General features: G+C 32.0%; 1 protein-coding gene across 1 annotated transcript in view; it reads left to right on the top strand.

Annotated features, from left to right (window-relative positions):
- The window catches only part of adamtsl3 (ADAMTS-like 3), a 328,086-nt gene extending 313,242 nt beyond the window's left edge, over positions 1–14,844 (top strand). The window contains exons 29-31 of the mRNA XM_056461028.1: positions 3,162–3,265; positions 3,354–3,568; positions 9,226–14,844. Of these exons, the coding sequence (XP_056317003.1) occupies positions 3,162–3,265; positions 3,354–3,568; positions 9,226–9,344 (438 nt within the window). The 3' untranslated portion in view covers positions 9,345–14,844. The remainder of the gene's footprint in view (positions 1–3,161; positions 3,266–3,353; positions 3,569–9,225) is intronic.
- Positions 14,845–16,508: the final 1,664 nt, after the last annotated feature.

Raw genomic sequence — 16,508 nt, 5'->3', positions numbered from 1 at the left:
GTTAGTCAGCAAACCACAGCTGTGCAGTGTGTGTGTGTGTGTGTGTGTGTGTGTGTGTGTGTGTGTGTGTGTGTGTGTGTGTGTATAAATCAAATGAATCAAAGATACATTGACTTTCGTCGTTTCTTTACCAACTTTTAAAATTTGGATTGGGTGGGTAATAGTACACCACCTATTTTTTTAGGACTACACCACTGGTCGACTGAAACTCTCTGTCGTACACCACACCCACCAAAAGGGTACCCTTGGTAGTTGAAATGCAGGCCTGATAAAGGTGACCCATACCGTACCAAACTGTACCACTCAGTGGAAACGAGCCAAAATAATCTGGTTGCCTCCTGCTCACTCATCCTAAAAGAATAGTTAATTTAGTAATTTACATACAACTAATCTCTGATATCAGCAAGATCTTCATGCTGTTGTGCCACACTGCTCCGTACAGTCAAACGCGTCTGAAAAATCCAATATAATCATGTCACAAACATAATGGAAGCGCAGACTCCACTCAATCTACTGGATATAAAAGATTTCAGGAGAATTCAGAATGAATCAAATCTTAACACTTTATTTTCCAAGATGAAAGTGTATCATGCCAATTACAGAATCAAAGAATAAAAAGCCAATTTAGAAATGTACAACATCAGTTACTCAAAGATAAATCCAAGAGTTATAAATGTATAAAGTACGTTGCAGCATATAAGTCTCTGATGCAAAAGCTCAGAGGCACTTTACCAACCACACAGAGACATTTAAAATGATACCAAACATTAATATAAAACTACAAGATACACTAAATTAAAAACTTGGACAGTCTGTGTGGAAACGTGAGTGATCTGCTCTGGTGGAGAAGGTAAAGTAAAGGTCACGAAGGGGGGGCTCAGGGTGATTTCAATAGAACAGCTGGTTTCCTGATCTTCCTCTCAGATCAGAAAGTTTATTGTTTTAGTGAATGAAAATTCTGGTGGTCTCGTCGACTCTAGTTGTTTGGGGTCCACTTGGTGCTGGACGCCAAAAGCTGCCCGTGAACACACCAAATGGACAGCGGTGTACTAAAGTGTGCGTTCAGAAGTGTGCATTCTGAGCCTGTGTGGAGGACTTGTTTTTTCGTGACCACGGAGGGCAGTATCTGTTTTCTCCAACCCAGGCTCATTCTGAAAACGTAGTCCTGTGGATGTTTCTGGAGACTGCGAAATACGCCCTACGTAGTTTTTGTTTTTTCGCGAATCCACAAGAGGCCGCTGCGTTCGCTTTTTTTGTATCTCAAATTTCTCTCGCAAGTGCCGTTTGCGCCCGCGCTGTTTTCGCGTAAACCCACCAGAGGCCGCTGTCGACCGAGCATCTGTCTGACTGGCTGAAAGACTGGATGACTGACTGGCAAGCCGACCAATTGACAGACCCATCCTTCTCTTTCCCTAAACCCAACCAATTTTATCGATTGACCCGCCCACCCACTTACTTCCCTAAAACCCAACCAACGATTTACAAAAGCCGTCCAGAAAAAGAAAAGCCCTCATCTTATTTTTACCACTTTTTCGGATTTTACCACATTCTCACCCTGTTATTCACTCGTTCATTTTATTTTTTGGATTCTGTTTTTGTCTAACCTGATTTCTGGAACCGCTCTTCCCCGGACTCGAACCCCACCGTCGTCGTCGTGGTCATCTCCTCTCTGCTTCTCAAGTCCACCAACGTACACGACGAGCTAACTGGACAACTGGTTGCGGCGGGAAAGCCCTCCACACGGGGTAAACGGTCAGCTAGTAAGCGCAAAAAGGAACGGCGTCATACAACCCCGTAGCGTTCGTTAAAAAAAAAATGAAATGCAACCATACGTACCTCCGTGGGACTACGTTTTCAGAATGAGCCTGTGTTGGTTTTCTCATTCACAGTGGGTGACCGGAACCTCCGATGTGTGCATGCAAAGCATGAGCAAAGCTGCATCTAGCACCATTATCACAGTAATCGTCACTCACCACAGGGATTCACTTCTGAAAAAATGTCTGGTAGTCTAATAATCCATATCATTTGCAAATATTTGAAAAATGTAGAGAAAATATCGCTATAAAATATACTGTTCCTTCTTGACTTGAATTGTTTACTTGCTACGTTACTTTACTACATCACATTTGTGCTCCGATTCGTTGCTGAATAACCAGTCAGATCACCAAACCAACTAGTCTGACCGACTCTGAAGCCGCTTTTCTACTGCACACAACATTTTGGACATGACTGTCGGAATACGCCCCCTTGTGGCAATCACACAGAATTTTCAGTGTTGTCGTGTGCCATGGGAGAGTGTCCGAAATAAAGGAGTGCAAAAGCAAGAGCCTTTATTCTCTGTGCGTTCACCATGGTTGAATGAATGAATAAATGAATGAATGAAACTAAAAGACCGCTAAAATATTGGAATAAATGTGGAGACAACATAATTCTTTTTTTAATTACTCATTTATGAATAAAAATGTTTTTTAATATAGACTTTTTTCTGATTCAAAAAATAATCTGATCGGCCGGGCACATACGGTCTAGTCCAGGGATGGGCAAACTCGATCCTGGAGGGTTGGTGTCCCTGCATAGTTTTGCTTCAACCCTAATTAAACACACCTGCTTGTAGCTTTCTAGTGATCTTAAAGACACTAATTAGGGTGTTCAGGTGTGTTTGATTTGTGTTGGAGCAAAACTCTACAGGGACACCGGCCCTCGAGGATCAAGTTTGCCCATGCCTGGTCTAGTCGCAGGAGTTCAAATATTTCAACGTATCCGCAGCTCAAATTGGATCAGATGATCGAAACTACATGCAGTTCCTGGACTACTCTCCATTGGAAATGAATGACTTCCGGTCTGTCGTTTGTCATGTGCAGTGAAAAGGAGGATTAACTTGCCTAATTAACCTAGTTAAGCCTTTAAATGTCACTTAAAGCTGAATACTAATATCTTGAAAAATATCTTGTCAACTATTATTTACTGTCATCATGACAAAGATAAAATAAATCAGTTATTAGAAATGAATTATTAAAACTATTATGTTTAGAAATGTGTTGACAAAAATCTTCTCTCCATTAAACAGAAATTGGGGGAAAAATATGCAGGGGGGCTAATTATTCACTTCAATTATATACTGTCCTGCTATGTTGTTAATCCTGTCCTGTGATGTCCATCAGTGTGCAGGTCGGTGTCTGGGTCCAGCGATGGCCACACAGACCAGAACAGTCTCATGCAGACTCTTCAGCAACTCCACATCCAAAACATGCGACCCGAAAGAAAGGTGCCAGACTTGTACTGTTGAACATTTCTTCCCCTTCTTCTTCTTCAACACAGCATTATTTTAACATGTGGTATCTGCTGCTGTCCAGGCCGTCAGCGGTGAGGAACTGCTCCTCAGAGATGTGTGATGTGCACTGGAAGGTCTTTCCCTGGAGGACGTGCACTGTGGCCTGCGGCAGCGGCTTCCAATCCCGCAGAGTGGAGTGTGTCCATCGCCAGAACAAGAAAACTCTACCAGACCAGCACTGCGCCTGGCAACGGCGGCCGGTTACCTGGCAACACTGCAACATCACTTCCTGTGGCAGTAGGTTTCTCTCTGTTTGACTCAGCTATGATGTTTGCACTTGTTCAACACTGTTGTGTTTTATTATGGAAAATATCGCAGACTATCAAAATACCGTATATTGGCTTGTTCCATCACTCTGCAAAACCTAGTTTTGCCCTTTTTTCATGAGTTATCACAGGTTTTTGCAAGGTTTTTTTCAAGCTTGGTCATTTCAGGAATCCTGAATGCTATTTTCGGGTCACCAAAGTTGTTTCCTAGTGCGCAAATATTGAATAATAATAATAATTGTAAAACAATCACCTATAAATGAACTTTTATTTTTTGTGTGCATGGTTTTCTTTATTATTATATACATTATTAATAATGATCATCATCAAAAACAACACAAAACTAACAAGAAATATGTGTTTCACATAGCTGCCATTACTGTTGAGCATCACTGAATGTTTTATTGTAAGTTATTTTATTTTATTTTCTGTTTAATTTTATTTTTGTCCTCCATGCGTTCATTTGGCTTATTCCCTTTTTTTATCAGGGGTCGCAACAACGGAATGAACCACGTTGAATTAAATTAAATTAAATTGAATTGCAAAAACTAAAATAATAATAATAATTAGAATTATTAGAATTATTACATTATTATTGTTATTATTACATTATTATTATTACATTATTACTATTATTATTATTACATTATTTTTTTATTATTATTTTACATTATTATTATTATTATTATCATTGCATTATTATTATTATTATTATTATTATTATTATCATTGCATTATTATTATTATTATTATTATTATTATTATTATTATTATTATTACATTATTATTATTTTTATTAAATTTTTATGATTATTCATTATTATTATTCTTCTTATTATTATTATTATCAACAAAAAAAAACATTGTATAAAGATTATTATAAAGATGTCTGCCTCAAGTGTTTTATTATATTATATTTTATTTTTATTTTATTTTATTTTCACTCTCCTCACTTTCATTCAGTTTATTCCCTTTTTATCAGTGGTCACTACAGCGGAATGAACAATTTAATTAAATTTAATTGCAAAAATAAATAAATCTGAATTATTATTATTATTATTCATTAATTTTCTTAAGGCTTAGTCTGCCCTTAGCAGCGGTTGCCCTTCCAGCTGCAACCCATCTCTGGGAAACATCCATACTCATTCACACACATACACTACGGACAATTTAGCTTACCCAATTCACCTATACCACATGTTTTTGGACTGTGGGGGAAACTGGAGCACCTAGAGGAAACCCATGCCAACATGGGGAGAACATGCAAACTCCACACAGAAATCCAACTGACCCAGCCGAGGCTCAGGCAGTGACCTTCTTGCTGTGAGGTGAACGTGCTACCCACTGCGCCACCGTTCTGCCCATTATAATTAATATTATTACTATAATACACGCCAAAAAACATTGTATATTGTAATAAAAATTAATTGAATTAAATTGCAAAAAATATTAATAATAGTAATAATAACTGTAATTACTAATAATAATTAATAGTAATTATTATAATAATTATTAACACCAATTTGCAAGAAAAATTGCAAAAAAAATTAATAATAATGATGATAATAATAATAATAATAATAATATAATAATGATAATAATTCAACACCAAAAAACATATTATGAAGATTATTATAAAGGTTTAGTTTATTCCCTTCTTTATCGGTGGTCACTACAGTGGTATGAACAATTTAATTAAATTTAATTGCAAACAATAAAAAATAAATAATAATAGTAATAATAATAATAGTAATTATTTTTGTTATTATTATTTTTATTTCTTTCTTTATTTCTTTATTTCTTTATTATTATTATCAACACCAAAAACATTGTATAATGTAATTAAAATGTATTTAATTTAATTGACAAAATTATTAATAATAATAATAGTAATTACTAGTAATAATTAATAGTAATTATTATTATTATTATTAACACCAATTTACAAAAAAAAATACAAATAATAATTATTATTGTTATAGTATTATTATTATTATTAATATTAATAATAATAATAATAATAATAATAATATTAATAATAATAATATTAATTATTATTATTATTATTATTACAAAAAAAAACATAGTAAAGATTATTATAAAAATGTCTGCCCTCATTCGCCACTATTATGTTTTATTAGGGAAAATATTACAGACCTGAGAGTGGAAATATATTGGCTTGCTCTGTCACTCTGCAAAACCTGCTGTTTGTTCATGTTTTTACAAGTTATCACAGCATCCCGGGTGGAAACTCGCTCTTGTTGCTGGGTTTTAAAAAAAGAAAATTTAAAGCTCGGTTTATTCAGAAATCCAAACATCTGCTTTTTGTTCTTCGCTGTTCTGCGGTCAGATTTAATGAAATGTCATTTTTTGTGTCACCTTACTTGTTTCTGGGTGCAGAAATATTTAATAAAATAACACCTATAAATGAGTTTTTATTGTTTTTAGAGTGTGAAGCCGCGGTCAAGTTAGACTTTGAGCGGGAAGTGTTTCTTCTCATGGCACAGTGAACAGGAAATGTTGTCACACTTTAAAGATTGTCTTTTTAATAAATGTCTGAGACACGTATTTCAAAAGTGAAAATAAAGCAGATGTTACACATGCCTGCAACGTTTGGTTTATTTTCATGCTATTTGTTAACAGGACCTGAATTTGCAATGCAGCAAAAGAGAAGATTTTTGATTTCCAAATGTTAGCATTAGTTTCACATTCTCATTCATATCAATGTCTTTTGAGCACAAAGTTCCAAAATGCATTGCAATAACCTTCAGTCCAAGATTGTAGTTGACATCATAGGAAAAATGATTTTATTTTTATGTATTTATTTATTTATTTATTTATTTATTTGAAATAGATTTTCTCTGTAGAGTATACAATATGTGCCCTGAATGAATAAATAAATAAATAAACAAACACTGAAATAATAATCACAAACAATATTATTTATAATAGAAATAATAATAATAATAATTATTATAATAACTAGTAGAAGTGTTGATGTAGTTATTACTATTATTATTATTAATAACAAAAATCACTGTAATAATAATAATAATTATTATTATTATAAATGATAAATAATAATAATAATAATAATAATAATTATTATTATTATTATTATTATTATTATTAATGGTAGTAGTAGTGTTATTGATGTAATTATTATTATTATTATACTAGAGATAATACTATTTTTGATTATTCTAACAAAGTTTTATTATTATTATTATTATTATTAGTAGTAGTAGTAGTAGTAGTAGTAGTAGTAGTAGTAGTGTTGATGTAGTTATTATTATTATTATTATTATTAGTAGTAGTAGTAGTAGTAGTAGTAGTAGTAGTGTTGATATAGTTATTATTATTATTATTATTATTATTAGTGGTAGTAGTAGTAGTAGTAGTAGTGTTGATATAGTTATTATTATTATTATTATTATTATTATTATTATTATTAGTGGTAGTAGTAGTAGTAGTAGTAGTGTTGATATAGTTATTATTATTATTATTATTATTATTATTATTATTATTATTAGTGGTAGTAGTAGTGTTATTGATATTATTATTATTAATAATAATATTATTATTATAGTAGAGATAATACTATTTTTGATTATTATAACAATGTTTTATTATTATTATTATTAGTAGTAGTAGTGCTGATGTAGTTGTTGTTATTATTATTATTATTACTATTATTATTATTATTATTATAGTGATAGGACTTTTGTTAATAATAATAATAATAATTATTTTTTTTATTATTAGTAGTAGTAGTAATAGTAGTGTTGATGTAGTTATTACTGTTATTATTATTATTATTATTAACAAATATTGTATTATCATTGTAATAATAATAATAATTATTATTATTATTATTATTATTATTATTATTATTATTATCAATTTTATTATTATTAGTGGTAGTAGTAGTAGTAGTAGTGTTGATATAGTTATTATTATTATTATTATTATTATTATTATTATTATTAGTGGTAGTAGTAGTAGTAGTAGTAGTGTTGATATAGTTATTATTATTATTATTATTATTATTATTATTATTATTAGTGGTAGTAGTAGTGTTATTGATATTATTATTATTAATAATAATATTATTATTATAGTAGAGATAATACTATTTTTGATTATTATAACAATGTTTTATTATTATTATTATTAGTAGTAGTAGTGCTGATGTAGTTGTTGTTATTATTATTATTATTACTATTATTATTATTATTATTATAGTGATAGGACTTTTGTTAATAATAATAATAATAATTATTATTTTTATTATTATTAGTAGTAGTAATAGTAGTGTTGATGTAGTTATTACTGTTATTATTATTATTATTATTAACAAATATTGTATTATCATTGTAATAATAATAATAATAATAATTATTATTATTATTATTATTATTATTATCAATTTTATTATTATTAGTGGTAGTAGTAATGTTATTGATGTTATTGTTATTATCTTTATTATTATTATTATTATTATTATTATTATTGTTATTATACTAGAGGTAATACCATTTTTGATTAATATAAAAATTATTTATTATTATTATTAATTATTATTATGCTAGTGATACTATTATTTTTGATGATAATAATAATAATTATTAATATAGTAGTAGTAGTAGTGTGATTGATGTAATTATTATTATTATTATTATACAAGAAATAATACTATTTTTAATTATTATAACAATGTTTCATTATTAATATTAATATTAATTGTTATCATTATAATTTTTATTGTTGTTGTTGTTGTTGTTGTTATTATTATTATACTAGTGATAATATTATTCTTGATGATGATAATAATAATAGTTATTATTAGTGGTGGAAGTAGTAGTAGTATTAATGTAATTAATATTATTATTATTTATTGTTATTATTAGTTGTATTATTATTATTATTATTAATTTTATTATTATACTAGAGATAATTATACTTAATAATTCTACAAATACTTTTTGTGATTATTATAATAATGTTTTATTTGTTGGTGTTGGTATTATTATCATTAATAATAATAATAATAGTAATAATAATAATAATAATATACAAACTATTATATTATTCGTGATTTATTATAACAATGCTTTGCAATGCTTTGTTATAATGTGCAAGTTTGTTGTTGGTATCATCAATAATAATAATAATAATAATAATAATAATAATAATAATAATAATAAAGTATTATTATTGTTCTTATTATTCTTATTATAGTATTATTAATACTACTACTATTATAATAACAACACAGAAAGACTCATTTACAAGTTACAAAATTTGCAAATCAGCTCTATCACTACTTTTAGTTTTTGTCTTTTATGTACATTTGTTTTTGTTAATTAGTTCTTTTATCCACACACTGAAAAAAGTCCCATCTCAAGAAAATGCAAGTATCAAATTAAGTTAACTATCCTGCTTATTATTATTATTATTATTATTATTATTATTATTATTATTATTATAACTTTCTCTATTTTTAACTCTTTTTTTTTTCTTCAACTTTCCATTGATTATGTCAAGTTTAGTCTGTGTTCCAGTATATTTAGATTTGCAGTTAATATACGAATCTGATTATCCGTTGTGTTGTGTGTCTTTCTGTAGGCGAGTGTAAAGACAGAACGCACTACTGTCCTGTGGTCAAGCGTTTAAAGCTCTGCCCTGTGGATCTGTATCGCCAGCGCTGCTGTCAGACCTGTTTACAGGACACCAGCGCCACCTAGAGCCCACCAGACGAAGCGCAACCAGAGCAACAGACAGCACTGATTATCATACAAAGTATTGCTGAAATCATGAAAACCCTGGAGTGTATAGACTTTTCTGGAGGATTAATACACTTCACCGGAATCCACAATCGGAGGAAGAGTCCAAAGAGAAATTTGCTTCTCATTTTATTTTGAGTTAATTTAAGAGACGTGCGTTTTTGTTTTCTCTGTCGATATGAGAGGAACATGTTATTGGACCATTCGCCTTTGTGAAGGAAATTTGGTGTGTAAATGCACTGATACTAACAATATCAGTAGTACACAGATTTTGGAGTATTATGCGAGACGTTATCCAATGTTTTTAATCCTACTTTAAAGTCAACATGAAACACTGCCGAAGCCCGTTTACGTCTCTAATCTGATTACTTGAGAATGGAACAGGATATTTGAAAAGGAAATGGGACTCAGTGGCTGCAACATTGTAAATTCTTTTGAGTAGGTACTTTATTTGATCATTTCGCCACAAGTATACTGAAAAAAACGATTAATTGGATTTACTCAAATTTAATGTACTAAATATGAGTAAATTATTAAATATTACTAATATAATTTACTACATTTTTCAAAGGAAGTGCTTGCAAACGTATATGGGTTGAATTTAAACAAACAAATTAAGTTAAGTGATGTTCAGTAGAGCCCTGCATTTGAGCCCGGGCCCAACGGGGCTGCATTAGAAAAAAATTGAAAAATAAAGTTTAATGAGATCTAATGCGTGCAGTCTGAAAGCGCCCGAGATGTCTCGTCCATAGAGATTTCCAGCCACGTACAATAGAAAACATAAAGAGAAAAATTAGCAATAGTGAACTTAAAACTCTAGTGAAAAACTTCTGGTCATCTTTTCAAATAGTGACAACTTTAAATGAGGAGCCAACTGGTTAGACACAATGCACAACTTGTAAGTCCAGGGGACCTGCCGGATTTTATTCCAATTATGCACAAATCCAGCACTGCCCCGCCTCATCATCCCTTATTCTTATTTCAATGTCAAGAAACACTGATGCTTGCTGTCAAAGGCTACTTTATTTAAGGGCATTCGTTTTGACATAATTAATTTCTTTTTTGATATTGTAATATTTTCTTTGAAATGTAAATGTAATTAAAGCACATCAGCACCAAGGAAAAATCTGATGCTCTAGATATAATCTTTAAAATTATGACATATTAATAAATTTACTAATATATGACAGGATTGTGGTACAATTAGTGAAGCATTAATTAAATCCTTATTTTCCACTGACTGCAACATCATCCACGCACAGTTGAGTAATGTATGGGCTCAAACAAAAATAAAATTTGTATATATATTTTTAGTTTGTCTTTTAGGGCCCTATCATACACAAGGCACAATAAGGCGCAAGACATTTTTCCACGACGTGTTGCTATTTTTAGACCAACGCAACACAAATTTTCCTGTTTTCCGGCACATTGTTCAAATAACATATCCATTTGCGCCACTTTGTGGACTCATGGGTGTTTCGGTCTAGAAAAGAGGTGTGTTAAGGCGCATTGTTGACACGCTGCTATTTTGAGGAACTAAAATAGACTGTTCAATAGACCAGCTGAAAGCAGGTCTAAAGTCCAGCGCAGAGCCCGTCAGTTTTACGCCTCGCTTACACATTGCACAAATATCTTTACACATGAAAAAGAATTAAGGGATTAAATTATTTTTTTAAATAAATTACTTTCTACATAAATATAAAAACCACTGCCTCCATGCCTTCTTCATCTCGGGTGGCTTTTTCTAGTTTATTCATGACAATTTTTTTTTGTATAATGTTATTATTATTAGTAGTATTGTAGTAGTAGTATTATTAAAAACATTAATAAATATTATTAAAACATTATTATTATTTTTATTATTAAGCTTAGATTTGTCCTCCTGTCAGGTTTTGGACCATATAGGGCATAGCATGTGTGTTTGGATATAACTCATTATTATTGTTCATTTATTCTTTTGCTGGAAATTAGAACTGAATTTAGAAACAGTTTTGAAACAAATTTTTGCGTTTAACAAACAGAATTAATTATGTAGGCTAATGGATGTCTGTGCGTACAACATGTTTCCTTATCCACGAAAGAGTGAAAGTAAAGGCCGATTGAAGTAGGCTCATTTTTTCATTCTCGCGCTTCAGATGCTCTGTTTAACTGATTTCTCACTAGCGTTCAGATTTTTCACTTACAAAGTCTGCCATGTAAATAGCAAATGCGCCATGGGGAATGAGAGATGAGACTCTGATTGGTTTAATGCACGTTATGATCAAAACACACCCATAACTCGTTAAGAGAATAAGCACAACCCTGTTAGACCATGCGCCAGGGCGCAGAGCATCCTTAAGATAGCAAAAAGTGGATTCGGATATGCCCTTAATACTTTTGCGCCCTGTTCTTCAGACTTTGTGCCTACATTGTTAAAATAGAGCCCCTAATTTTTATCTATATTTTTGTTGGTCATTGATCTACTTGATAAAATAGAAGAACGAATAATATTTGAGGTGAAGTGCTTCAAAACAAGTCCGCTATATGCTTAAACAATGCCAAAACACAAATAAATTGTCAAATAAAATAATAATCTAGCCTAAATAAAATTTTAATTGTTTAAAACACCTTGGATGGTAGCAGTTCCATGCGAGGAGGCTGCGCAGCTGGCGGATCTGAATTGTCTGATGAAATAGACACGGGCTGGGCCTGGAGTTTTCCCGGCTCACGTGCCCCATGCGGGGGATCAATATTTGACTCATTAAATTTGGCCATTTTAAAGAGTGTCTATTCATTTTGAACCTTGTTTTAAACAATAGCTTTCTGAATTGTAAGTTTTAGTGTGCGGAAAAACCACAAGCAAAACTAAAGGCAATAGATTTCTTTACCCATCTCCCACCATGCAAGTACATACTCACTTTAAAACACACAAATGCACACCTTCATTTATTCTAATTTTTTCTTGCTTTGTCAATATATCGTAGTGTATACTGTTTAATAATCAATTTAAATTATGTAAAAAATTAAATAAACAAATAAACAAACAAACAAATAATTAAATAAATAAATAAATAAATAAATAAATAAAAAGCTGCATTAATTCCCACCCTTTCATGGTTGGTACTTGCAGTGCGTACAACCGTACGGCTGCAGGCACCACTGGGTTAAATTGAGTAAACTCAAACCGATTGAATATCGATGTCACTTAAACTAAATCTTACATTTAAAAAATACAGAAAAAAAAAATCCAAACGTTTCTTTAAGTCATTCTGATAAAAAAAAAAAAAATGAAAAAAAAACCATCAACTTTCTATTAAATACAAATGTGGTCTATTTTAATGGCTGTAACAGTATACGCTGTTTGGCGAGAAAAAACTTGCTTCAGGTTGGACTCGGGCCAATACTTTTGTTTGACAAGGGCCGGGCTACAGCCTGTGCGTCTCAGGCCAGGGCTGGGCTAGGGCTTCGATTTGAGGCCTGTGCAGGGCTTTAATGTTCAGCTTAATTTGTTTGTTTACATTCAGCCTGTTTTAAATCACTTAGCTTAAAAAAAATGAGTAAATCCAATTAATCATTATTTGATTGTAATGTGTCATGCTTCTTTTGTTACATACTCATAGGGAGTGTCTCAATCAGCACCCTAGCTCTCTAGGTCAATCATTAGTAGCCCACACACTTTGAATATTACTACTCTATTGAATGGGCATTTTAAGTGGTTATCAACTAATAGATATGGGCCAGTGGGCTCAGAAGGCTCTTATCATCCATTCACATGGTTAATCAGCTTTACTAATAAGAGAAGACTCCAGATCCAGATCTGTTTACATTACAGTGATGGTTGGGGTAGACGATAATAAAATACAATTAATAGGAAATTTAATAAATAATATAAATAATTCTCATTAACTTTCACCTGCATATGTGATCTATAGTTGATTAACCATGTGGATGGATGATAACAGCCCCTACTGGTCCATATCTATCAGCTCATAACCACTGATAATGCCCATTCAATCGAGAGATAACATTCAAATCGGCTAAAGCATAAAACTAATCAGAAACTGAGCTAAACTTAAACTTTGAAAAGTGAACTATTTCAATTTACTATGATCTTTTATCTGAAATAATGGTGAATTGAATTGAATAAACAGCCTGTGTATATGAATTTGCATAGCACTTCGCTAGCAGGCCTCCATTACACTCACCACCCTAAACCTACTCCCATCCCAGCCGAGCCCCCACGTGTAACCCACCTGTCCTACTGCACCCAACCCGCGCCGAGCTGGGATCGAACAGGTGATTCTTTGTATGAGAGTTGGTTGCTTTAACAAGGAGGTTAAAGACCATGGCCCCTAGCGTCTGTTGCTAAAGCATCTTTTGAGGTCAGAGGAGTGAGGTTTACCTGCATAGCACTTCGCTAGCTGGCCTCTGTTACACTCACCTCCCTAAACATCACTCCCATCCCGGACGACCCCCTACATGTAAACCACCGGTCCTACTGTGCACAACACGCGCTGAGCTGGGATCGAACAGGTGATTCTTTGTATGGGAATTGGTTGCTCCAACAAGAAGGCTAAAGACCATGGCCCCCAGCGCCTGTCGCTAGAGCACCTTTTGAGGTCAGAGTAGTGAGGTTTACCTGTATAGTATTTCGCTAGCGGGCCTCCGTTACATATCTAAATATCTCGTAAAATTGTGAAAAAAAGGTCAGAATTGTGAGAAATTTTGTGAAATTTAAACTGTCAGTTCCAAGAATTGTGACATATAAGTTCAAAAAGGCAATAAAAAGGTCTAATAATCATGGTTAAAAGAAGTGATATTTATATTTTGATATTAATTACAGAAACAAACTTTTTAAAAAATGCAGTGACGTACACTGATAAATCGTGCACAAAAAAACGTTAAAGTAAACAGGGTCCACTTAGCTTTCATGTTGACTTTATTAGAAAAAGGTGTTTTTATATAGACGCGGAATGTACGACAGAAAACTCGCTGACTGATTGGTCACATTTCTCCAGCCGTCTTTTAGATGTACGTTTTGTGTTCGACTAATGTGCTACATTGTAAAATATGTCTTGTATATAATGTGTTTTCAAGTGCAATATTGTACATTGAGTGTAGAAAGTTTGGATTTTATTTTCGTACCTTTTGGTTTAGTTTGTCTTTATAATCCATATTTAAGATTAAACGCAACGCAGACCTACATACGTATAGCACTTGAAGTGGATTTAACTGTATTTCTAATATAATGGTTTCCTACTGGCCTCTTTATGCATGCCTTATTAAATACACCATCTAAAGTTGTACATAAGCCACTCACAGAATTTATTCATCAATTTAATCGGTTGCATTTTATTGCCAATTTTGTTGCTTCATTTGGTTTAAGGAAGTGCAAAGTGCTGGTTTTGGTACTATTCATGTCAATATAGCAAACAGTCTATGTGATACAAATACAATAAATACAGTTTTACCAATCTGCTAATACACAGCATCTACATAATCATTCATTGATTCTGTTTTTTTTTTATTGTATATTGAGGGTAATACAATTAAGTGTGTAATGTTTATTGTGTACTTTGGGTCATTTAATTGATCAAAAATACAGTAAAAACTGTAGAATGTTACTAAAATTTAAATTGGCTCTTTTCAGTTTGAAAATATTTAAAAATCTAATGTATTCCTGTTATGCAAAGTTGTATTTTCACTATCATTACTCCAGTGTCACATGATCAGAAATCATTTTCATATAGAAATCTGATATATGGAAATATATGCAAATTACAAATATGACTTAAAAGTTCATATTTGGATTTTACATATTTATAATATATGTCATATATAAAACATATGTTTTGAAATATTGCAAAAATGGCCACTTACTTTTTTCAGCCAACAGAATTACATATATATTCATATATTAGAGACAATTATATATGTTCATAAATGACCATATTTATTGTGTTTGGAAATCTTTGAAAATGAATGTTTTCAATTCCAAAATTTTCCAATTCATCTTTGATGATTAGAAAGTTTAAAAGAACAGTAATTATACTATTAAATCATAACTTTTAGGTGGTCTCTTTTTTTCTAGAGCTGTGTATGTAAATATGATCAAAAGCAACGGAGAGATAAAATATGTATCTATACATTGATCAATCGATGGATGGATGAATAGACAGACAGACAGACAAGTAGATAGATGGATGGATGGATGGATATGTGTATAGATAGATGGGTGGATAGATAGACAGACAGACAGACTCAGAGATAGATAGATAGTTGGATGGATGGATAGATGGATGGATGGATGGATGGATGGATGGATATGTGCATAGATAGATGGATAGATAGAGAAACATGCAGATAGATAAATAGACGGATGGATGGAAATGTGATAGATAGATAGATAGATAGATAGATAGATAGATAGATAGATAGATAGATAGATAGATAGATAGATAGATAGATAGATAGATAGATAGATAGATAGATAGACGGACGGACGGACGGACGGACGGACGGACGGACGGATAGATAGACGGATGGATGGATGGATGGGATGGATGGGATGGATGGATATGTGCATAGATAGATAAACAGACAGACAGATGAACGAACAGATGGATGGATGGGTTGATGGATGAATGGATATGTGTATAGATAGATGAGTGGATAGATAGATAGACAGACAGACATGCAGATAGATAGATAAACAGACCGGTAAATAGACAGATGGATAGAAGGATGGATGGATGGATGGATGGATAGACAGATAGACAGATAGATAGATAGATAGACAGACAGACAGACAGACAGATAGATAGATAGATAGATAGATAGATAGATAGATAGATAGATAGATAGATAGATAGATAGATGGATGGATGGATGGATGGATGGATGGATGGATGGATGGATGGATGGATGGATGGATGGATGGATGGATGGATGGATGGATGGATGGATAGATAGATAGATAGATAGATAGATAGATAGATAGATAGATAGATAGATAGATAGATAGATAGATAGACAGATAGTTATGTGCACTACATTATTATATTATAATCTACATAATTATACTGTAGTTTGATTCTACTAAAAATTCTAATACAAATCTATTAGTAATTGATTATGATTCCGCTT

The sequence above is a fragment of the Danio aesculapii genome, chromosome 7 (assembly GCF_903798145.1).
Source record: "Danio aesculapii chromosome 7, fDanAes4.1, whole genome shotgun sequence".
Lineage (NCBI taxonomy): Eukaryota > Metazoa > Chordata > Actinopteri > Cypriniformes > Danionidae > Danio > Danio aesculapii.
This window is presented reverse-complemented; position numbering and strand designations above follow the sequence as displayed.